The sequence below is a fragment of the Anopheles maculipalpis genome, chromosome 2RL (assembly GCF_943734695.1).
Source record: "Anopheles maculipalpis chromosome 2RL, idAnoMacuDA_375_x, whole genome shotgun sequence".
NCBI classification, from domain to species: Eukaryota; Metazoa; Arthropoda; class Insecta; order Diptera; family Culicidae; genus Anopheles; species Anopheles maculipalpis.
The window spans coordinates 74,817,839-74,843,157 of NC_064871.1; the positions used below are offsets into that span (position 1 = coordinate 74,817,839).

At 45.7% G+C, this 25,319-nt stretch overlaps 3 protein-coding genes across 3 annotated transcripts in view; 2 read left to right on the forward strand and 1 right to left on the reverse strand.

Moving 5' to 3' along the window:
- The window catches only part of LOC126567469 (cytochrome P450 6g1-like), a 243,540-nt gene that overhangs the window by 116,971 nt on the left and 101,250 nt on the right, over positions 1–25,319 (forward strand). The window lies entirely within an intron of this gene.
- Positions 1–25,319, forward strand: part of LOC126556500 (uncharacterized) — a 518,397-nt gene that overhangs the window by 112,661 nt on the left and 380,417 nt on the right. The window lies entirely within an intron of this gene.
- On the reverse strand, positions 1,608–21,280 carry LOC126556053 (protein TIS11-like). The gene is made up of 3 exons (XM_050211228.1): positions 21,218–21,280; positions 3,839–4,461; positions 1,608–2,538 (listed from the first exon to the last, which is right to left on the reverse strand). Exons 1-3 carry the CDS (start codon positions 21,278–21,280, stop codon positions 1,608–1,610), a joined length of 1,617 nt encoding a protein of 538 aa, XP_050067185.1.

A 25,319-nucleotide genomic window follows, 5' to 3' on the forward strand; every position in this document is an offset into this window, starting at 1 on the left:
ATTATTGTAAGGAGTCAAAACTCCTTTCTCCTCTTCCCGTAAGATATCCAACAAATCTGTGCGCCTTTGAGTAGTAATTATGTAATAAATAATAATTAAATAAATCTGAGTTTAGTGACTACAAAAATATGTATGCGTGTATGTAAGTAGATTATCCTCACAAGGGTGGAGGGGGTTAACTGTCAACAAGGGGTACATCACATAGAAGTGTAGAAATGAGTTGAAAAAAGTGGAAAAGCATTATCGATCATATCCCTTGTCTGTGTCGTCGTCGTCATCGTTCTTAGCAGTATGAATTCTATAAATTCTGTCTTTTTCTATTTGGCAATCACTCCCGCCTCTCCTGCTCCTCCTCTACCACCATAAACAACTAAGCGCATTTGCTTTATCAGCAGGGGGGTTCAGTGCAAAACCCGGGCATTATTAGTTTCAGATGAGCTTTTCTCTCCCGCCCCCTCCGAAAAGGGAAAGAATGGCGGAAAATGGTGTGTACGTGCGTTTTCTGTTATTATCAATGTGCTCTTCTCGGTGTGTGTTTATCTATTTCCCCTCTCTCCCTCTTGTCTTATCGGTGAATTTCGCAACCACCTGATGAGGTTTCTTTATTTTTCGTAATCATCGTCGTTACCCACGCACCACACACACACACGCAACTTATGTGCTACATTTTTCATCGACTTCATTCGTTTTGCCTTGTCAGCGAATGAAGTTTGCAATGAAAATTGCGCGCTTTACAAACTATTTTTCTAAGCGCGAAACGGGGGTGGGGGGGGGGGGGGTAAATAATTAAAAGAAATATTTCAATAATATTATTCCTATCCGTACCGATTACTACATCACATAAGAAAATAGAATAAGACGAAAAAAACGGGGAAGGGGGAACGGGGGCGGTGTATGTAAATATAGTGCAAAAATCAATAAATATTTCCTTTCTCTCTACTATATCCCATTATTACTTGCTTCAACATTAGCTGATAGTTCGCGCTCTCCTATTTCTTGCATTTCATTTCATTTAATCCAACCAAAAAAGAAGAGCAATGTTCGAATAGATTTAAATATAAATACGTCAAAAATGTTCAGTTAATCAAAAAACCAAAAAGACCGAAAAAAAAGACCCACCACACAGAATAGTAACACCCGCCCAAACACAATCATATCTGAGACCGATTCTCATAAGCGTTTTACAGCGCCAACACTATCAAAGGTGGTTGTTGCTGTTTGGGCAGTATATCTAAGTGTATCCTATCTCTCTCTGTTTCGCCCAATAGTAACCAAAAACCCCCATGAAAATTATAATTGAAAATTATGTGCGGGGGGGGGGGGGGGGGGGGTTCTACTACCAAACACATCGTTTGTTAAATTCTTTACACCAAATAGTTTGCAGATTGCCCAATAATATAGTGCGCGCCCGGCCAGGTCGACAAAAATTCTCCTCCTTTTTTTACCCCAACCAAGAAGAGCAAATCAAAAATATTGCTAAAAAAAAAAGGCACCGGGGGCACGAGGGACTTTCAAAATTTTGCGTCCATCTACCAAAAAAAAAATTAACTGGACGCCGTCAAAAAGTTCAGAACAAAGTTATTAAGCAAGCGGGTGTTTCCTTCTCTTTACAGTGCGAGTTGAGAGTACGGATTCACGACGGAGCTCAGCAGATTAAACACCGGAAGGCGTTCCTCCTGGCCGGTGGTGCTGGTGGTGTTGTTGGTGGCACCACCATTGTGCCCCATCTTCATGGCGGCTAGCGAGGGAGAGGACGGTGGCGGACTGGCCATCGGCGACAAGCCCTCGATCGGGCTGGCCGGTGGGCTGCTGGGGAAGAGGAACGGTTGCGGGATGGTACCCTGCTGGAGCGTTGGGCTGATCGCTTCCGGGAAGAAGTTGGCCATCGATGTGGTGGGGCTGAGGGACAGCGAACCGATCGGTGATGCCCGATCCGAACCGGTGGACATCGACAGTGCCGGACTGAGTGGCAGCTGATGATGATGGTGGTGGTGGTGGTGTTGCTGTTGGTGATGATGAAGCTGATGCTGCTGCTGATGAGCAATCGAAGATTGTTGGAGAATGACTGCCGCCGTCTGCAGCTGTACCACCGAGAGCGATTTCAAAGCACTGTTGTGTTGCTGCTGCTGCTGCTGCTGTTGGTTGTGGTGATGGCCATGATGATGATGATTGTTACCGTTGATCATACTGGGACCGTTGTTGTTGTTAGCGTTGTTGCTCCTGTTCGTACCACCACCCTGCGCTGACTGGGATGAGTTGTTGTTGCCGGCGGCTGCTGCGGCGGCCGCGGCCAAACGTGCATGGTACGCGGCCACGTTACGGTTGTGGTTACGCGCTTCCTCCGCGTTATGCACAAAGTGGCAGCGTGGCCCGTAAGGGCAAAAGCCCACGCTGTGGAACGTACGGCACAGTTCGGTCTTGTATTTCGGGTGGCGCTGCAAATTGCGCAGCTCCTGCATGCCGTGCGCAAACTGACACTTGTCGCCGTACTTGCACTCTCCCGCCTCCTCGTACGGTCGGCAGAGCTCGGTTTTGTATCTGATTTAAAAAAAAACGGAAGAGAAATAAAAAAAAACACCAGAGATTGTAAATAAAGTTGTACAGGAAAAGCAAAACGTTTTCTAAATAAAATAAACAACTGTTATACACTGAGCAAAATAAGAATAGCATCACCATGCTAACCACGCTGTATTATCGCTGATAAAGCATCATTAAGCCGAGTGTAGCATTTTTAGTTATAAGAAAAGGAAAATATAAATCTTATTTTATACTCTTTTCGTGTGAAACTATCAGAATAGCTTTCAGGCATTAAAGACAACCGTGCAGTTCTTGAAAAATTAGAATAACTCCGTCCACATATCACTACGTGGAAGACAAAGCTAAAATACGTTACGATATAAGTACAATTTTCGTAGGTGATTAGTGAAGCAGAAGAAATCAGCATCCCAAATTCGAGCAGGACGGCAATGCCAAGTGAGCACAATGTGTGCTGCTACTAATTCTGTTAAGCAATGAAAATTTGAAGCGGGAAATCAGCCTCAGCAAAATCGCCTTTACAGTAGAGTTGTGCGTTCCGGAATGAACCTGGCAGGTTCGTTCCCGTTCCTTAAAAGGAACGATCGGAACTGGGTTCGAAATTTTGAACCTGGTAGGTTCATAGCTAGAGAAAGGAAACTGGCTAAAGGAAAATATTAAGCGAAAGGAACGATTCAGGCAAAAGGAACGATCCAGGCAAAAGGAACGATCCAGGCAAAAGGAACGATCCAAGCAAAAGGAACGAACCTGACGAAAAGAATGATCATGGCTAAGGGAACGGGGTCCAGGCAAAAGGAACGATCATGGCTTAAGAAAAGAAACTAGAATTGTGCATTCTGGGATGAACATGGCAGGTTCGTTCTGTTCCTTTTCCAAAAAGACCCAGTTCCGCGTTCCGTTCCTTTTTTTCCCAGAATTTTCCCATCACTACCTTACAGAGCCGCATAACATCAATCGAAACATTTTCGTCAAAAAATAAATTTGCTCCATACATGAGCGTTAAAATATGATCTTTTCCGTTAACTTGAAGTGCTTGATGGTGCCAATAATTGATAATGACGATGACATGAAGGCGAAGAAGCTGATTTAAACATTTATGGTGGTATTCTACAAATTCTGAGACCCTTTCCTTTTGGAGAGCTCCCACTGGCGGTGATTTCAAGGACGTAGAAGTCGAAGGATGCTATCTAAATAATTCCAAGGATAATCATAAGCGATAGGCACAACGAGTTTTACATGAATTTCTATTTCGCTCAGTGTATCAACGTCTTGAAGCTCGCGCATTTTATGCAGACACACTTACCTCGAGGTATTTACTTGCTGTGGCAGCGGTTCGGACTGCGTTCGTTCCAACTTCCGGTGACCGGAGGAGGAGGAAGTGTTGCTAGTAGCGTGCTGGTTGTTGTTGCTGTTGTTGCCACCATTGCTGTTACTGTTGATGGAGTTGGCGCTGCTGGTCGCACTGCCGAAGCTAAGCTCCGGCAGCAGCTTCATACCGTTCAGCGAGAACATCTCCAGGAGATTCTCCACCATGTGACGGGTCGCCGGCTGCGATGCGGTACGGTGCAGCGAATGATGCGCACCACCACCGCCGCCGCCGCCACCACCATTGCCATGCTGCTGCTGCTGCTGTTGCGACTTGTGCTGGGGCGATGGACCATCGGCCAGGTCAAACAGCAGATTAAGCGGACCTATCTTCAGCTGGTCAAGTCGATGGTTGCTAGTGTGCGATTGCTGAGCATTGCCGTTGATGCTGTTGCTGCTGCTGCTGCTGCTAGAGGTAGCATTGAAGTTTGAAGACGAGAACACAATTTGATTGTTGTTGGTGGAGACACCAACGGGGGTGATGTTGTGCACGTTGCCGCCACCAACACCACCACCGCCAACGATCATCTGTGCGCTGCTTCGGGAAGTGTTGTTTTGGTTCTGGAAAGGAAAAATAGAACACAGAAAGGGGTACACGTTAGTGTTTGGAGTTTATTTAAAGAAAATGCGATTTTAACGGACCACTCTCATTCTTCAATAAATGTGTACTTTAGGCCACATACAACAACGAGAACCAAGAACAGGGGTGGGACGAACGTGTGGTAAGGAGCTAGAGCAAGCTGCAACGCAAGTTTTTCCCCTTATCTTATCAGCTCAACAGCACCTCTCCCCCCTTCTTCGTTGGAGCTGTAGCAAACGGCGAGATAAGAGGGACACGGACACCCTTCTCTACTCACACGCCTCAGCAGACACTTTGACGTGTCGTGTTGGTTGTTGTTGAGCGGGAAATAGCGCACAACACATCATATAAGAGGGTTTGTACACCAGTTTTTTTTTTTTTTGCGAAAAAAAAGGCCTGTCGGAATGTTGATAGCAAACCTTGGTACAGAGAGATCGATAACACAACACCGCGTGTTGACGGGAAACCGCGTGCAAAAAAAAAAAAAGGCAAGCAGGTCTCCTCATATAACTAGACTGACACAGCGCGTGGTATCGTAATGTGAGACGGGCTCCGGGCTCTATATGAGAGGTCCCTGTCTCACTCGGAGATCATTGCATAACGTAACGATTCCTCAAGTTTTCTCCCCCTAGCAGCGCAAGAGCAGCTTTCGCGCCAAAAAGAGTGACCACTACCTCCAACTCTGCACACACAGCAGACAAAACTTTCACAACCTTGCCGAAGGACGTCGTCGTTGGCAACCCACCCGGCGGGCACCAAAAATTCATCCACCTCCTCCCTCTCCACACAGGGGGCGCTGACAGTTATTATTGTTTGTATTGGCTTGCGTCTTCATGTTTTTTTATAACAATCCTTCTGCTGGCTTGGCTCCATCGCGAACATCGTGTGCTGTGGAGCCCCTAAACGGTACCACCACACACGCAAGCCACAGGACTGGTCCCTATACACCTTCTGCTTGTATTTTGAGAGACTGGGTCGTCCGCGAGTTTTCGAGTTCCTCCTTCCCCCGCGCAAAACGAGTGAGACCGGCTTTTGAGTTTTGGTTGTGTCATAATTCCCTCTTCCCAACAAACCCTCCACTACCCTCCTCTGAGCGGGTCTTGGCAATCAACAAAAACACCACCAATCGGTCGCGTAAATGTTGGCATATGGTCAAACACCAAAGTGAAAGTGTCCTAATTTCTCAAAGCCCGGACGGGAGGAGCCTCGTCAAGAAGAAAAAAAAAGCGAGGCTTTTGTGTGTCTACTACCTATTCAACGAGGATAAAAGTTGGCGCCACACACTTTCCCTGCTTGGGGGTTTTTGTTTTTTGGACTACGACTTCGGAGAGGTCCCTCGGAATAATTGAAGTCCAATGATATTACAACAACGCTTATCTTAAGCTGCTATTTTGCGCTTTTTTTTCGCTTCAAAACTCTTTGAAGTTTCATTTGATCACAGACTGTATTCCTAACCTCCTATTACAGGGTAAAAAAGGCGGAATTATGCCTCAAAACAGTTTCCGCACCTTGGCGCAAAAATAATCATCCCGAGGATAGGGAAAAGTTGCGATAATCTAGGCCTTCACACAACCCCTTTACTACACCATCCTTCTCGATGGCGAGGCACAACACATGTGCACGGAGTAGCACAGCATAAACACGTGGCGGCGGATAGGCATGTGTTCCGATTATGCAATGCCATCATCACCGGGGCCGGGGGCGCTCCGGTATTGGAGAATGCGCGCGCCAATGAAATGGAAAGGATGGAAGGAAGGAAAAAAAGGGGCATAGGAAAAAAAACCGTTACAGCACTAGACGGTGGGGCGGTGTGGTTCGATTGGGAATCTCCACTTCGGCGAAAGATTGCGTGAGCACACAGTAGCAACTTCCATTCCAGAAATGAAAGTGAACAAGACTCGCTTCTCCCCTTCTCAAGGTTCGACTAGTTGGGGACTAAAGATGGGCACTAGAAGCGGGTATCGATTCCGTTTTGTAGAACTCGTCTCCTGATATGATTCCTCGAATTGCTGGAATGATTCCCAATTCTTAAGTCAAATTCTGATGCCCTTTTTTTAAATCGATTCCGACCCCCAACTCTTCCTTCTAAGATATTTTCCATTTTTCATTTTAACTCTACCGAACGGTTTACACATTCAAGGAAAAGGCGTATTTTCGTGCGCAAATGTTACACTGCAAACAGATAAAGCGCACCTAAATTTCCGAACAGAAGGCAAGAAAAACACGCATAAAAAACCAGCAACGCACGAATGTTGCTTTTTGCGATGGGAAACTTTACAAAATTGCCACCAACTTGTTGCATGTTCCGTGGCTCGCCAAACATCGGAAACTGACACCAAAACAAGGAAGTTTGAAAGGGAAACACACAGAAATGTGGTGTGTGTAACGGTGGGAGCCAAGTTTTGGTTCTACACACGGGGGACCCGGCGTCGTCGTCTGTTGCCAATGTGCAGCAGACACAAAATGTCATCCGAGTGGTGTTGTGGCACATTGTTTCAGTTGGCATTTCCCACGCAGCATAAAGACGTGTGGGGGACCCACACGTCATGCTCTGAAGTCTCTGTGAAGTTTCGCCCGACTTCAGACGTGCGCGACGCATTGTCTCTCGCATTGTCCTCCAAACGGTTTGCCAGATCTTTGGGGAAATATGTTTCCCTGCGTGCGGTTAAGGAAATCGTTGAGCGGTTTGAATTTCCTGCACAACCCTTCGGAGAGGTCACAGACCAAGAAGCGCCCAGATAACTGGCTTTTCCCGGTCGGTCGAATAGAACACTGCTTTTTCCGTAAATATCCATACAAGAAGGCGTAAAAGGGGGCATTGCCTAGGGCCAGAGCTGCAGAGAAACCGGTTTCAAACGCCGCACAACTCTGCACTTCTTGCACTTCGTCTTATTTGGGTGGGAGTAAGTTGAAGTTGAAGTCATGAAGCTTTGGAGAACATATTCGACCACCAACCTCACGCAACAATGTAACGGGGTCTCTCTCTCTACCGAGACGGTGTTTCCGAAGACATATCTGCCAGTAGCATACCCGGGAGAGTTCAACGATGAAGTACAGTACTGGACAAAATAAATCATACGCGAAAAATAAAAATGCTCTTTGAGGAGTATTTTCTTTATTTTTCAGATAAATGCTATGATTTATTCGGAAGAAATATAGTATTTTCATTAAAGTTTTAAGTATTGCAGAGAAAAATATTAAAAATATGCATAGAATAAATTGTTATAGCTAACATTTGGTTTTTAAGCATGGACAAAATAAATCATACACTTAGAAAAAACATTTTTCTTGCCGTGATAATTAACTAACGTTGTAACGTTCTTCTTAACAGTTCTTTTACTGAAAAGCTAATGGATCTAAATATTGCTTCATATGAAAATTTTTAATTGTCAGGAAAATAAATTTCGCTCGATGCGAGAAATCTGGTTATAAGCGATAGCAAAAAAGGAATTGCTTTCCGGAAAATTGCTGAAAAGTATTCGATTTCTAGTGAAATTGTGCGCTACTCATCTGGAGAAGGACGTCAATCGCGTAACGACCGCGTCGTGATGATGCGAGAATAATTCGGATGGCGAAGTAAAACGCTAAGTTGTCTTCCAGGGAAATCCAGGAAACGATGAACCTGGATGTCCGATCGCCGTACCATACGCCGGCGCCTCAACGAGAGTGGTTGGAAAAGTTGTTTGGCATCGAAGCGCCCTTTCATAAGCATACAAAACAAACGGAAGAGTTTGGAATTTACCAAAAAGTACGCCGGGATTTTCAAAGACTTTTGGAAAAGCGTTTTGTGGAGCGATGATAGCAAGTACGAGCTGTTTGGACAAAAACGTCGGTAAAGGGTATGGCGCAGATCCGGTGACGCACTTAAAGAGCTATACATTTAGAAGACGGTAAAAAGCATCGAGGGGAGGAACATTATGGTTTGTGGATCGTTTGCGTGGTCTGGAATTGGAAGTGTGGTGAATATCAAGGGGATTATGACCGCAGAAGTATATATTAACTTGTTGAATGAAAATTTCTCACGATTGAAAACTGGCCTACAAACAAATTACATTTTTGAACAAGACAACGACCCCAAACATACGGCTAAAAAACGACTGCGTTCTTCAAATTTAAACGAATTAAGACGACTATTTTGATGTTTTGAAAACAGCGTGGCAGAAAATTGATCCAGAATATCTACGGCATCTCGTTGAAAGTATTAAGAGTTCAAAAATAAAAGGAGATATTTGACATAAGCTATGCGTATTTCTAATAACTTCACTTCTACAACATTATTGCCTGATAATAGGACAACAACTTTCCTAAAGATAGCATTGTTGTAACCGTTACATTGAAGGAAATATAGAGCTTGTAGAAAGAATAGTTAAAGCGTATGATTTTTTTTTTCGTCCAGTACTGTATATACGAAGGCTTGCGTGTGGAGAGTGACAAGCTTCCGTTTCGAAAGTGAACGTGGGGTGTAGATGTTTGTCGCTAAAAACTATTCGTTTCCTTCGTCATCCCCTTTTTTGTGGCCGGTGTTTGGTTGAGCGTCTTGTTTTGCGAAATATTCCCATGCATTGTCATGCGTTCTCGGTCGCTTTTCAAGTCTTCTAACTTACTAAAATTTACGGCTAGCAAGTGGACTGGCATACATTTATTCGTATAGGAAGCGTTAAGCAATGAGACTACCTTGAGAGCCCTTCCTATGCTCACAGTATAGATCTTGAGGCTTATTTTTACTGGCCACGATCGTGCACGATAAGGGTGACAGCTCTAACAGTACACACTTAAACTAACGCGTGGACGTAAGCACGTGGGGGTGGGGGGGTGGGGTAGGGGGTATGCAATATGCAAGTCGCCGACTCTAACCCCAGGCACCGTTAAATCGTGCAAAACCGGTCTCTCCCCACCGGCCGAGGACAGAGACCTGACCGAATCGATCAAGGCGAATCCGATCCAATCACCTCCTCGCCAAACTCCTACTCCCGCCCTTCCTCTTTCCGTCAGATGTCCGTGGTGCACGCTTCAAACTGGATGGAAGAGACGTGCAGCAGCAAGCAGAGCAAACATGCTAATAATTGTACCCTGGTAGCACACCTTTCCATTTCATTTGACACGCTTTGCTTGGTGTGGTGCGCGCACCTCGGGGTAATCGAAGATCTGGCCAAAGGAAAAACTGCACACTGAAGTGCACTGTCTGCTGGCGGTCAAGCGGCCCCCACAGTCAAGCGGACAAAAACAAGGAAGTTAGTCGTTAACGACGACCACCACACCAAAGCTGTTTTGCTATCAATTCGCCGGGAGATGGGGAGTTGAAGGACAATTTACGGCAATCCTGCAATTACTGCTAGGCGTTAGAAGAAGGTGGTGTGTGTACCCCTCCCTCCTATTCTTCCAGGTTCACTCTAGTAGCTTTAGGGTATGAAGAAATGCCTCTACTGGTGATGGCGCGCGCACGCTTAAGGGCGAGGAGATGTGATTTTGAATAGATAAGAGAAGGAAAATAACCTCACAATTTCTTTCAATTTCGCTTCGCTACAAACCCATTTTCCATGCAAAATCTCGGCGCAAAACAAGCTCTAGTTTTCAATTTATATGGGGAGGTAGGCGGCCGGGGATGGGGGCTGCTTTTTCTCCTCACCTTTTCCCTATACACACACATTACCACATCGCCATCCCTCCCTCTCTCGTGTCCCTTCTCCTTTCAGTGTGCAGTGATGAAAATGAAAGTGAAAAGGTAAAACCGTAACACAACTTCACGTCGTCTTCGTGACATCCTCTCTCTCCCCACATCGGAGGGAGGGGCGGCCCTTCCCAATCCTCCAACGCCTCCCCCCTCGATCATGAGAAGATCGATTTTTCTTACCTTCACTTTTTTTGTCGCTAGACTGCGCGCGTGTGGGAGGCGTTGGTGGCCCGGCAATGGACTTCAAAAGAAATCAGTGCCCTTTCTTGTTTCCTGGATCAATGAGCATTGGGGGGAGGGGAGGGGGAAGCACACACACGTGCAACAGAGAGCTGTGTTTATGGTATAGTTTTGCAGCAGCTAACGAGATTTCTCGACTTGCAGAGCCGTACAAAGGTCGAGAGGAAGGCGAAAGAAATGAGAGCAAAAGGGCAATTGCGCTCTTTCCACTGGGTGAATATCTCGTTGGAGGGCGGACAATCTTACCGGCCGGCCATTTTGGAACTAATTATTGACACTTTTATCACATGAGAAGTGATATAAGTAACAAAGTCTCCACTAAACGGTTGGACTCCTCTCCTCCCGGATGTCGGGGAATTCCAAACGATTATTCACCATGAAAAAAAAAAACTGAAGCAAACCTCGGAACTAAGACGACCCCCCGCAGCGCCTTCGGCAACAGTGTTGGCGACGCATGTGCTCAGCTGTCCCCCACGTATTGTCCCATTTTTCATGCCGACCAGGAAAAGACCAGGTGACCTGATGGTGATTTTGGTGCAAGGCGTCAACGTCGCATAATAGTGCGCGTGCGCGCGCGTTCGCTGTTTTAATTCACAGTTGAACGCTTGGTCAATGTCAGGTAAGTTGATGTACACACAACGATGATTTTTTGTTGGTGTTAAATACTGGATAAGAAATTAGGTTTCGAATTCCGGCCACCGTTGAGGGATGTGTGTGTGTGTGTGTGTCCGAAATACGAAAGGGGAGACGCTTCTTCCGATACGCTTTTACTTTCTTCAAGGTCACTCGCTCAAGACAGCACACAAGAGGGAAAAAATCGCACAAGAAACACTACTCACGCCGATACCAAGAGACAAAGGCTTTAATGGGTCCGGATCTCTACAAGAGCGGCTCCCCCCTTTCAACAATCAATCGGAGGGGGGTTGGTGTGTGAACTTTGGGCAGGCGCGCGCGCGAAGGGAAATTCGTTTGTTGAAGTTGGGTGATTTAGGCCACCCGACACACACGTCCCTCTTGAACACGCTTGAACTTGCGTTACACACCCTTCACACGGAGGTGTTTTTGGTGTGGACTCTAATCGTGCGATCGCATAAAGCTTGCTGCTGAATAATGAATGAACATTGGGGTGCGGGACCTTACTGCGTGAAAAGTTGGGGGGGGGACCCCAAGTTGGAGACCCATTGGGTTCCGAGATTTGGACAAAGTTAGCGAAAAGATCACGAACGATCGTCAAAAGTCATCAGACAGCCTCTAGTAGCAAAGTTCCTATTTTATCAATCCTCTACTAAGAGATCACAGAAACTCTCACGATCTCTCCGGATCTTTTTCGCCGGACTCAGTTTTAATAAAATGATTCTCTCGCTTTATTGTTGCAGTCGTCTCAACAGAATCTGCCGGGTGTCGTTTACCCATCAAACGCTGGAGGAGGAGTCACTTGGGTTTTACCCTTCCCGCACCTATACCCCTATTCAAAGTGATTTCATCAAGTCTCCTCCATGTCACATTCCAATGAAGGAGAGCCAAGATACTCAAAAAATAGTCAAATCGGCAGCTACCTTGCGACGACTTGCGATCAGACGAGGATGTGTGTACTACACCTCCTCGTAGCCTTGTGAAAAGTTTCATCACAACACGATCGTTTTACAAACACCTGTGAAATGGAATCAATCAACAAGACAAGCGGAGAGGCCTACAGCGCGCGCGCGCCAGGTAATTCGATGCAAAAGAAAATATTATGAAATGCGACGTATTGCGAGACACTCTGTTTCCCACTGTCGTGTTGGGCACAGTGTTGTGATATTGACTGATGTTTATTACTAGAAATCGAATGCCTTGCAATGCCCCCTATTGCCAGTTATGTCACACCCGACAATCCCTGTATGTCTTTGGCTATTAAGGAATTAATTATCTTCTCTACAAGGGTGAGGTTATGTGCTCCTGAACGTGCATGGAATTGACGGAAATTCGTTACAACCAACAAACCCAAAACTCACCACAATTACAACTCCGTCTTAGGAGGATGGCCCTATTACAATAATAAATTGTTAATAAATTCTCCTACTCTACACCAAAGAAGGAATCGTTCGCGTATTGCAAAAGAAAGTGCAAACGAGTGCAATGGACTGTGTGTGTCTCCTCCTACTACATTTCGCTTCCAAAACGCCTACAATTCGTTTTATTCGCCGAGGCAAAGGCAACAGCAGCAGCACAAGGAAATTGGAATCGCGCGTATCACATAACAAGCGGCAATTGAATATTGTGATAAATTTTCATCTCGTTTACTCGCGTTGGGGGTCGTAGTAGAAATGCAACAGCAGCATAATAAACAACAAATTGCGTGGGCTGCCCACCATACCAAACCACTCTCTCCACAAAAGGGTTTACATACTAAGGGCTGCTGCTGCTGTGGCCCTGCCGAGTTAATTATGAACCCAATCTGCACATTTCCGCGCAAAATCCTCCCACACACACACACGGGTGTGGGTGGATTGTTTTTGTTTAGGGAAGACGAGATGCCTCCTATCTTCCCCCAATTACTCACGAGGGATGATGATTATGCTGTGCATGAGCTTCCGGTTTGATTGCTACTTGGTGGCAAAAAAAAAAACGTTGAAGAAATACTTGCTTTTCCCTTGCTCCAATATCAATCCTCTATTGCTCTCGGTAAATGAAGTCTCCTGATCTGTCAGTGCTTATTTTGCTAATTGACAGCTGCTCCGGGGAGAGAGCAGCTCTGGCATGGTAACGTCAAAAATGACAACCGGATATGCATATTAATTCGGTTTTGTTTGGGTACCTCCACAAAACACTTTCATAACTTCTCGCACTTTTCTCGCACCCGCTCAAAAGCTCAGCTCGTTCCCACCCCAAACGTAGAAAACAATACTTTGCGCTCAGAGCTCGCACAAATTGATTTTACCGCAACCGAAGAAGAAACTGGGATAAACCATCCAAATACGGCACACGGAGGAATTGTACCAGAAGCGTTGATGGGGAGAGAGGTCGCCAAAAAGTAGTTATCCCCCTCGTTCCGTCTGATTATGTAAAAAAAAAAAATCAACAAAACTCTGTTTGGTTTGCCAATTTCGAGAGGTTTGTAGTCCGAACTCTTACATCCGGGGTGGCCCTCAAAAACTACCATTGAACTACGGCTTTCAGCGTGGTTTTAAAAGGGGAGGGTTGTGGAGGGTGACGTTGGGAGCTCTACCGAGACGACTCTTTCGCGCCTTTTTTTCACGCCATAAGGTTGGTGGTTCCATCCACGCGATTCGCGAGTTGGTTGGAGAGCTCGGGTGAAGAAGAAGAGGAAAGGAGTTTTGCAATCGAAGTATGAAAACGAAAGCAAGAGTTTAAAAAAGTATGCAAGGGATCCGGTTAAAAACTGTTTTCCAAAATTTTACATAAATTTATTGCGGTGCAAGTCGGTATTGGGAGAGCATGGAAAATCAACTTCATAAAAAGACACATCGCACACTCACGGCACTATTACACAACCGAGTGCGTCTGGATATCGAACACGACACCAACGAGAAAACCATGTGGTTGAAGACCTAAGAGACACAATCACACCACAACTTCAACTGTCAGAAAAAAAAAATACGCAAGCCGTCTCTTATCCAAGAGACGGGCACACAGAGCAGACACGCACTCCGCACAAGAAAACCTCGTAACTTCTCCCGGACGTACCCCTTCTTCTTTCTTCACTGTGATCGCGTGATCTCGCACAGCAGATGAAGAAGCGAAGCCAAGCGAGATGACAGAAAAAGCTGGAGACACTTCTGCCCACCCCCCCCCCCCCCCCCTCGCTATAGAAAGAGCAACAAACAAAACCGCGGAAGGAAAAGATAATAAGCGGTCGGACCCATGGCCCACCAACACCACACATATATGCACACACTCATCGTAGTAGTGGTGGTGGTAGTTGTTGTTGATGGTGGTTCCGTACTCGTAACACTATATATCGAAAGAAGTGCGCGCGCGTTCCATAATAGAGCATCATCATCGACCACCCCCCGTGGGGAGGAGGGGAGGGATTTTCGCTTTCAATATTGCGCTGTGCGGACGATGGATGATGAAGAAAGAGAGCAGAGGAAAGTTGTATAATTGGCGGAAAAGCGCCAATGGAGGAAGAGGGGAATGGGGACGGCTAGGTGGTGATGGTGGTTGCCCATCGAATACTATTAGATCACCCGCGCCTAACCCCATGGATGAAGGGGGAGTGGTGATGTTGGGTAGTAACTCTTCCGAAGAAACTCGAAAAAGCCAAGGTTTGGAAGAGTTTATATGACAGATATCCGTGTCTGTACGGCTTGGATCCCTTCTCTCGGTTGGGAAGGGAGGGATTGTGTTCAACACCACACCCACCCAGCACACAGAGCTGAGATCGCGTAGGGGGCTTAGAGAGTGAACATTATTATTAAACATGCTGCACATAATCATCAGCGAGAGGGTGAAGGGTCGTGATGGGAAAAACGGTTCCTGGGACGAAGCAGGTTCCGGCCGGCTCCAGAAAAAAATTGGTAGCGGCTCCGGACCCGTTGGCCCGTTTCGGACCAACGGTTCCGGTTCCGAAACAACCGACTCCGGAGTAGGTTTGTTGAACATACAGCTTTGATATCAAATATTTTCTTTCTTATGGCCTTGTTTACACTTTTGCACTGACAGACGCTTTTTAATTGCCGCGCTTTATTTTGACAGGTGGTTATCGCACATTGAGCGTGGATCGTAATTGTCTGGTTCATAATTTATTTGGATTAAAAAAACTATCAAAAAAAGTAGTAAAATTAGACGATGCATAATAAATATTTAAATATAATTTTAAATAATTATATTTGACAAAATTACAATTTAGCATTAAAAAAATAATTTTGATTCTTCTATTAGTTATCTTGTATTATCTTTTTGTTGTCCAATGTGTAAAACATCATGAAAAATCGGAAAAATGAATTCGGATCGACCTGTGTACTTTGCGACAAAAAAGCGTCTGAAAGTGCAAAATGTAGAACAAGGTCATAAGAGAGAGAAAATATTTGATATCAAAGCTGTACATGTTCAACAAATCGACTCCGGAGCCGGTTGGTTCGGAACCGGCTCCGGAGCGCACACATCACTAGTGAAGGATGATGGCAATATGTTTTATATACACATATATGCATAGGTTTGTGTTACATTTAACCACATCCAACTACAATCCCGAGTAACTTGCACGATGCCATCGAACTGGAACCTGTGTGTTTTCGCGTGGGTGTGGACTGAAGTTGAAGTAGAATTGATTGAACCTCACGAACTCGGTTTCCAACAAGTACATATATACTGGGTAGCTTATTATAAAAGCTGCGGTGTCTTGTAAAATTGTCTCGGTCCCTTCTCGCCAAGAAAAGAACGTCAAAAGCGCAATTCTTCGGGCAACTGACCCCGCGAGGTGTTCGAAGCACGCAACCGAGCTTAAACGACTGTGGTGGTTTATGGTTTCAACTCTGTTACTTCATCTCGTTCTCGCCTCTACAGTGGTGAGTGCTTTAGCTCCTAAATAACCCCCATCGTACGGCTCTCTAGCTGATACGTCCGCCATGGTTCGCTACCAGCAGAGGGGCAAGCTCGCATAAATTGTTGCTGTCCATAAAATTAGAGAATTCTCCACTGATTCATCCCCCCGGAGGAAGACAACAGACACACAAAGTTGGCACATCAAAACCTTCTTTTAGGGTCTCTTCCTTTTCCCCACTCCATTGCTTTTGAATCGCTCAAGTAGATCCTCTTTACGGTTCTTTTTCTCGGCTCCCTTCTACTGGGCGGGAGGTGGGTGACGTAAAAACATTTGCGAGTTATCTGACTGTTTTAAAGCTACTTTACGCAAGCGCATGTGTCTACGCATCTCTGCACAACATGCTTTTGGCGCATGATTCTTTTGCGCTTTGCGGAGCTCGGAATGATAACACACGCGCGCGCAACAGAGCAGTGGAGTCCTACTACAACCGCACTTTTTGGTTGAGTAGAGCCCGCGCTTCTTTGTTGGGTGGCTTCATCATGTGGAAGGAATTGTACTTATCATAACGCTGTATAGTGAGGGGAGACACAAAACAAAAAATACAGTAAAACACTTGTGTGTGCGCCCTCGCGTTTTTGCTGCTGGAAAAAAAGAATTCATTCAACGAGAACAGCGAACACAAAAGCAAGCGGAAGTGAGCATGAAAAAAGGGAAAGGAGAATACAACGGCAGAACTACACCTCTCGGCAGGCCCAGGCGGGAGAGGAAGGGAGGTTGGTTTAAGCGAAATTGAAAACGAACGATTAATTTATGCAATTATTCTACCACGTTCTTTGGTGTGGTGTTTTGGCTCTCTGTCTTCTTGGTTGTGGACGCAAGAGACTTCTCGCAACTTCAACACGCGTTTAGTAGTGCCTCAGTGGCTCGATTAGAGAAGCGTAAGAGGAAGAAACAGCGTAAAAAACATAGACTCTAAACTAAAAAAAAACTCTTACTTTTCTGTACTCTACTGTAGCAAGAAACAGAAGGAAGTTATGGGCTCCCCAAACACACAAAAATGGAGGGGATATCTTAAATGCCAGTCAGAGTATGTGAAGTAGTAGAGCTCAAAAGACGTAACACACGGCATCAAGCAAATGACTCCTGAAGTCTCGTGTGTGCTTAGGAAGATTCAGGAAGTTTCGTACAATATCCAGCAACCGACAGAAAAACTCACAAAAAAAAATGTCTGCCCCAAAGACTCTTTTTCTCTCTCTCTGCTCGCCTCGCTTAAACTCCTCTGTTAGATAATCTGTTTCCGACTCTTCCCGGCGCGCGCAGATGATGTGAATGATGATGAAGAGTTGTGCAACTTAATTCCACCCTCTTTTTGTGCTTTTCTCGTTTCCTGAGCTCAGCTTTCTTGTTGTAACAATTTTCCTTTCGTTCCTCAACAGCAACCTCTATACGCGTGTGGATGAGAAATATTCGCACACACAAATGGTGAAAGAAGAAGCTTTTGCTTCCGGTGGGTTTAACCCACATTTCTCGGTTGAGTTGTGTGTATCTCCGGCTGACGCGTTTCGATTGCAACCCAGATTATTGGTCCAATGTTTTGCTTTTTGATCAGGAGTCAACAACAACAAAAATGGCGTCGTTATGAAACTTCGATTAAATACTCTTACAATTCATAATTTCAATATATCATCCAACTAGCTTTGCTTGCCTCTAACTTTGGGGATGGATCGAGAGAGCGACCTTTCCCACCAAAATGGCGACACACCTTATCAAGCCATCTGGTTTTTCCACCTCCCCTCCTGCAATGACGCTGTTTGCTAGCTACATAGAGTGGAACGGTTTTCCACATGGAGAGCGAGAGAAGACATATCGATATCCCCTCCCTCGGCTTTAAACTGACTTTTAGTGTGACAAAATCCGGAAAACGTCACACAGTCCCGTCCTGCTGGGGACTCTCCGATGGGAAAAACTGTTGTCCAAGGTTTTAAAAAGCCACGCGGGCTTAATGACAGATAACAGTTTTCGATGCAATACACAACAGGGAACGTGAAACCGACAAAGATCCGCGCACTACCAGCATAATGCATTCCTGGGCCCTCTCTTGGGAAGAATTTTTGGAACATTCTGAGCAAATCTAGGAAGAGGAAACAACACGGAGGGAAAAGGGTGCACCCGCATGATGATGTCGCCTTTCCCACCGACTCCCCCTTTTTTCACAGTGCATTCTCGGTGACCCTTTCTGAGGGTGCTCTCACTACCCGTAATTACTATCCCGAACGGAAGTAAGTAGAACAAAGAGCGAATACGACCGTGACGACCTTGTGACGGTGCGGAGGCTCCTTTTGTGTTGTTGCTCTCCCCCTATACCCGGGATAAATAACTGCCACGAACCCTAACACAACGACTGTGTGTTCCACCATCCGCCTGCCTTTCAGAGGTCCATCACAACGATGACGGGCGCCGCATATTGTTGCAGAATTCTTTGCAGATAAACCCTCTCTTGAAGGAGTAAACGGTGCGTGAAGGAAGTAGGAGAAATATATACGCAAAAACAAACCTTCGCCTCTTCTTTGCCATTATCGTGGCGTCATGGCGAGGTCTCCTCCTCATTGCAAATGCCCTCAGGTTGGGCTGGTGTATTCGTAAGGCGTCAATGATTTTAAAAATTCATTACTCACACCCCGCGTTCGTGATCGAGTTTGATGATTCACCTGCACCGCGAGACATGCTTTTATATAGAGCAAAGGCAACCAACCAACAAACAAGACCCTCTACTCGCGATCGCGCACATTTTCGCATCAAAAGAAGAAGAAGCAGAGGAGGTGAAGCGAAAAGTGACGATAAAAACATATTAAGAATGCAAAAGCAACAAGCAACAACCACCACACTACTTAGGGGTTTGGCCGCTACAAACTTCCGCAAAAACACACACGACGAAACCCACACACGTCAACAAGTCAAAAAGGGGGCTTTATATTTCTTCTTGATGGTGGAGTCAACAGCAGCAAAAAAAAAAATCTAATCAATGCTAATGAGGGATCCGTTGCTACAGAACACAGCTCAACCAACCACGAGAGTCCGGGTGGGAAGTCGAGAATTTGATGAAGGAAGTTCTCATCTTTCTCTTGCCCAGTGACATGGCGCCAAAGTAATAGAATTTCAGCAATAGACAATCAACCAGCAGAGTATCTTCCACTCTCTCTCTCTCTCTCTCTCTCTCTCTCTCTCTGAAGCGCCAGCGAATGATTTGTGGTGATTTTAAATCAAGAGCAATTAATACTGGAATGACCAGCGGTCCCGCGCGCACATGCATCAGAATTTGTCGCTTCATGTGCGTGTGTGCATTTGTTTACGTGAGACCCAACAGACTTGGAGGGGACGAGTAGTGTGAAGGGCTGCTGGGGAAGTGGGGGTGGGAAGGAAAACAACAACATTATATCTTGCTGTCATCACCCTCCCGTCCAGCATCTGGTCGCGGCTAGAGAGTTTCTTTACCACTTCTGACTCAATTGGTGTATTCAATTTCTTCTCATTGAAGCCAATTTGCTGCTGCTGCTGCTGCCAGCCAAACAGCCGGGAGCACCAAGAAGACACCGCCGCCACAAGCACACAACAGCCCATTGCGTCAAACGAAGCTAACCGCCGGAGTAAAAGACACTTGTATCTTGTACCCTTTTGTGCGTTTTGTGTCACCACTGTCTATCCTAACCATGCCGGTATGTGTTTTTAAATGGACCATCATATCACAGGAGATATAGCAGGCCTGAGAGGACGGGACTTGGAATTTTGGACGCAATACGGCAATCCCCCCGAGAATGCACCGAGAGCTAACAGACGTCCAACAAAAAACCAGAGACACGTGTTTCCAGGAAGATATCGATCGGGTCTGTGAGGAAAAGGGATTTGTTTGTTGGTGGTTCTACTTCGCTGTAGAAAGGGTCTTATTGAATCGATGTTACTGTATTGATATCATGTAACAGAAGCCTACAATGAGGAGGACTTGTGACCAAGGATTTGTGCACCTTGGATTTTTGTGGTTAGAACCTGCTGGAGCAAAGGAGAAGATCTCTTGATTTTAAGAAATCTCCCTGTAATTATGATGTATTCATATGAAACCGCATTACTTCAGGATAGAACACGAGAAAGCTATATGCGCTGTACACCTTTATTGGGTCGTCAGATGTCAGTTGTTCAAACTGATCTGAAAGCTAAACCTCTTGGATCTCATGTAGAGACGATCTTCTGCATCATAATTAGGTGAAGATCATCTATTTGTGCGATCTTGATGGATTCAAGACCATATTGTGCCATGATCTCAAAGTATCTTACACTCCAGACTCCCACAAATTCGTCGTTTCTTCAAAAAACAATCTCAGGACCCATCTGAAGGGACGATACCGACCCTTCATCGTACAACGGTGGTTGCGAATTTAAGAGCGAATCGAAGTGTCTCTCGGGTGCGCCTGTGCCCCCCCCCCCCCTTCCGTTCCGCATGAATACGGAATTGTGGCAAACGTGCAGCAAAGAGACAAGAGCTTCGGAGGACCCCACGCTTGCACGCTTTTGCACGAAAGGAAAGAGATCATTCGTAACGGGCATGTGAGCGCGATGTGACGGGTCGTTATTGGAGGGGTTCGGAGATGCTAGTGGGGTGTTCCCACCTTCCTCAACCAACCCGTAGCAGCAAAAAAAAACTACTCTGGTGCACCATAACGGCGTTGAGAGCAGTGAAAGTTATGACTTATTTGCTGCTATTGCTGCTATTGCCCGGCGCGGGCTGCTGCTGTCGATCGATCGAACTTCAGGAGGGCGCGCGGCTCTCATCTACCGGGATCCCCGCTTCCGGTTATCCCCCCCCCCCCCGGGGAGTTCGAGAGGTTTAAAACGCTTTTGAAATAAAAAAAAGCGAAAAAATGAGGCACCCACCACACTCTACCTTTAGCAACAAAAAAAAACGACATCACACAACTATAAACCTTATGCAAATGACAGTTTCTCTCTCTTGGTTCCCTCTAAAAAAAAAACAACAGGCTTTTTTCAGGGTAAGGGGTCCTTAAGGTAGAGAGTTGACAAGGGTCCTCTCCTCTACACTTTCTTTGGTTTGGTTTTTGGCAAAAAAAAACAAAGCCTTACACTTCTCCCACAATATAATAAGAGAAAACTTCGAAAAACCTGAACCCAAAATTCAACAAGTCCTTCGCGCACGAGCGCTCTCGGTGCGGTGACGCCGCTTGGCGCCATTTGCAGAGGTTATCTCCTATATCCTTAAGGTTAATCCCAATAAAATGGCACTCGTCGTTTGCATGTGTGCTAACTGCTGTCTATTATCGTGCATCCTTACCTTGTTTCGTGGATAATCGCCAAAGTCGTAGAGTGACGTGCTGTGCATTATCGCAGTAGACATGTTGGCTGTTGCTAACGAAAGATGGGCGCGCGCGTATTTAGGACGTTTTGTGGTAGTTTCGCTTAACCTTCGGCCTAGGGCGGGGGGACAGGGCACACACCACACTCTTTATAGAGCACACAAAAACCGATTAGCACATATAATACGCACACGGGAAGGGAGCGCCAACAACACACGAGCGATGATAACGAAAATGACACTTGAAGCAGCCTGTCGGTGCGTTGCGTCGACACGGGCGAGAAGAATCTCGTGTTTGGGGATTCTAATCGATCTCTTCGAGATCACACACTAATTTTGCTTAAACACAGGCTGGTTTGGTAAAACTCACTGCGGTGTTATCATACATATGCGGCGGTGGCGCGTGCCTTAAAGGCGATTTAGCTTCTTCACTATCACTTGCCTTTTTTTTTCTTTATCAGCGTATTAAAAACTCGCTGTCACACACTTATACACACCACACTTTCGATTATGGCGCAAAAGGATAAAACAAAAAGGCTCAACAATTAAAATTATATTATGCCGGCAGCACACACGCACACTCACATACAAACACACTCTTTCGTGGAGGGAAGCTGGGGGTTTTCCGCGAATTTTTTTTTCTTCGCGGCAGCAGCACACACTTGCCTATTATTTTTTTCTTCAGCGAAACAACTCGAGCGCGCGTACAATAGCCAATTCGTTCTCAGCTCTAGGAAAATGCACTATTTTGCCGTTTAAATAATGATTTTCACTTGCAGAAATTTTCTCACTTTCTTTGAAGCGCGTTGATGACTTGTTTTTTCGTGTGCAACTTTGCAGTTCTTGAAACCGGGGCTCGTACCAGTGTTGTCGTTGAAGAGGGGGCTCTTTCTCGTTCTTAGCGTCGAGTATTCGAACTGGGATCAGCCTTTTACAGGACCGACTCGGCGAGGATGTGTTTTGAGTACACGGTGCACTCTTTACAGATTACCGAAAAAACACAGGATGGATGGCCAAGTGAAAAACCCGGGGGCACGATAGGATTTTGCTTTTTTGTGTTCCAACACAGAATCAAAAATGGTTTCTCGAGGCAGAGATTGTGGGATCGCGGCGCTTTTACGCACAACCACACCGATTCGGAACACTACAATATTTCACTTTTGCCAACACTATCCTACTAAACACCCGGAAAGCTAGAATGTTCTTTTGTGCCAAAAAAATCCCTCGCGATGACTTGATCGAGAAAAATCCTCGAACTCACCCCTACTAATCACTGGAACGAGATAAGAAAATGACGGAAGAAAAAAAAGGTTAGATTCAAACACTGCTCTCTGATCACGGGTGCACACTGAACATCGGTAATTTTCCGTTCCAGGTCCGGGGAGTGATTACTTACATTGCGAGATCAATTCACCAGAATGGTTGCCCGCTCCTAAGGCTTTACAACGAAACGGACCGCAACGCTACTACAAATCGCGAAACTTCTGCAAAACAGTGTATCCGCGCGCGCGTCAACGTTTCACCGAAAACTCCGCTGATGTGTTTATAGATTTCGATTACTACCTTCACCGGTTTGATTTTTGCCACACACTTCGTACTGGCGGCCGCGGTGTATCGCGTGTCGTGGGCCTCTCTGCCTGCAGTTTCAACTTAAGGTTCTCCGGAACTTGTTCGCAACCGCTGCGCAAAGTCCGACTACGATCTGCACTGGACGCCGCTCGTTTCAATTCTGTGCCCCTGTGTTGGAAGCGATCACACTTGGTGGCTCGCACTGCGTTGGAATCGTTCGCTGCCGCACGCACACTGCCACAGCGCACGGTGCTGCACGTACCCACAGAGCGAGAGAGGGAACGAGCGAGCGAGTGAGAGACGGTGTGCGCGCAGATCGGTGTGTGTGAGAGAGAGAGAGCGTAAGTAAAGCGCGGTGGTTGAGCGTGTGTGCAACCTGCTGAAGCGGGTGAGTTTCGAGCTAATTTTGCGGTGCTCGAAAAAACGCTTTTTGCTGTGTAAAAGTGTAAAATTCGGACTAAAAAAGTATAAATAATGGTTTCTTATACAAATTGGGACCGTTCGAGGAAGAAAACTGTGCAGTTTTAGTGTGTTTTGCAACGTTTAGAAGCGTTTTTTACGCCGCACATGGATGATGCGTAGTAGTGAAGTAGACGCTATAAACGGTGACAAGAGTGCGTCAGTTGAAATGAAAATGAAATGAAAAGGAAGAGGAATTGGAAGAAACAAACAAAACAAGTGTCGAGCACACACGCATTCACAAGCGCACAAAGATCAGCGGTTGGAAAGAGAGAGAGAGAGAAAGAAAGAGAATAGCGTCTTTCGTGAGCGTGTGTGAAAAAGATAGTGCATAAGTTATTTCCCCTGCCAGCCGATAGAATTGAGTGTGTGTGTGTTTGCTTCGCGGTTCCTCGTTACGTTCGGATGTGTTGGTGCAATTGGTTCTTTGTTTGGATTTTACGTAGTGCGTTTTCCTGCTCGCGGGTGTTTTACTTTATCGTACGATTGGCGATGCGTGCGTGTGCAATTATGTGCATTTTTCTTCTTCTTCTTCTCTTCACGCTGGAAGTTTGATGAAATTTCTTACCAGCAATTGACGTTCCGGCACATCCGTATCCATCGTGCGAATTGTGCAGGCTGAAGAGTGTTGGACGAGTCGGCTAGGCTAGGGTTTGTGGATGACAATTGGCAAAATAATTAGAGTGTCCAGGAGAATCTTCTTCCGGGTCGGTATAATGTGCGGACGGGGACAGGTTGTCGGATAAAAACTGAGGATTGCTTAAATAATAGAAACGATCAAGTGCAGCAGAGTATGGATACCAGAATCATGAAGTTATGAGACAAGATCCGGCATTATTTGACATTGAGGATCGAGAATTAAGGTTTCGAAGACGGCGATCCTGACTACATCAATGTGAGTTTATAAATTCTTGAACTTAATATTTATCTCGGTTTGAAACTATTTTTTGCATAACCGATTTGTAAAGCCTGAATCCCACCCTCTTTGGGATTCCCATTTTTGCGTCTACCTGTCACATTGTAATGTATTTTTTTTTGTAACCACTGTTGACACCTGACAAATGACATTTTTTGTAGTTACTAAACGGCCATAGGTAATATTCGAAACTATTTTCTCGTCCAGTGCAGTGTACCTGATCAACTAGGGGATGATTGTCCCTATCCCAAAACGATTACCTCACAGTGCTCCGATTTGTATTTTAAGGCACCTGATGATTGGCAAAAGCGGCTGCCCCGGTTCTGGTCTTCGGGGCAGACTTTTTGCCCTATTGCTAAATGAATTTTCTTCTTGTTGCTCATTACTTATCGATCAGTTTTTTTTACCAAAATATATTTAAAAAAAACCCAACCTTAAATACATTCTACCTGTTCGTTTCTTCGGCAGGACTCTACAGAATCTTCGGTTGTGGGGGAGAGTAAAAAAAGGAACATATAGAAAGAGCACGACGATGTGAGCGGATTTCGCAGAGGATCTCGTTGGCCCATATCCCGAAATCCCTGATCGCGCCACTCGTTTGCATAACCGTGACGAACGATGAAAGAGATCAGATGATCTCGGGACAAACATCAGCACGACGGAACCACTGATGAATCCCTGTTCCAGAACCGTTCGAATTGGAAGCAGGGGGGGGGGGGGAGATTACATAAAAAAATCCCGATCCCAATCCCTGGACCCCTGGGCGGTTACTCTTGGATGAAAGGTTCTTATGTACATCGCCTGCTGATCAAATCGTACCAGAGGAATTGTAGTGAGCGTAGAGCTTTTCTTCAGTTATCGCTTCCTTTTCGGGCATTCCACGCACAGCACAACATTGCCAGGATACAGGCGACACCAACCCAACCGAAGAAGGTACAGTGTGCGGGCGAGTAAAAAGATAAAAACACTCAAGCCCAAAACACACAAGGCTCCGAAGCAGAACTTAACCATCTTAAGGGATGCATGTAATCGGAACCCCAAGAAGGAACACCAGAAAAGAGAATCGCCCAAAAGGGAAGGATGAATGTATGGGAGAGGAAACGAAAAAGGCAACAACCACGCATTGAAACAAGTTTC

What these genes read in the sequence shown, in the direction of transcription:
- LOC126556053 (XM_050211228.1), bottom strand. Translation starts at nt 21,280, where the DNA reads ATGTCTACTGCGATAATGCACAGCACGTCACTCTACGACTTTGGCGAT. An exon ending in GCGATTATCCACGAAACAAG is followed by an intron (nt 4,462 to 21,217) that starts GTAAGGATGCAC and finishes TTTCCTTTCCAG; the next exon opens with AACCAAAACAACACTTCCCG. An exon ending in CAGCAAGTAAATACCTCGAG is followed by an intron (nt 2,539 to 3,838) that starts GTAAGTGTGTCT and finishes TTTTTAAATCAG; the next exon opens with ATACAAAACCGAGCTCTGCC.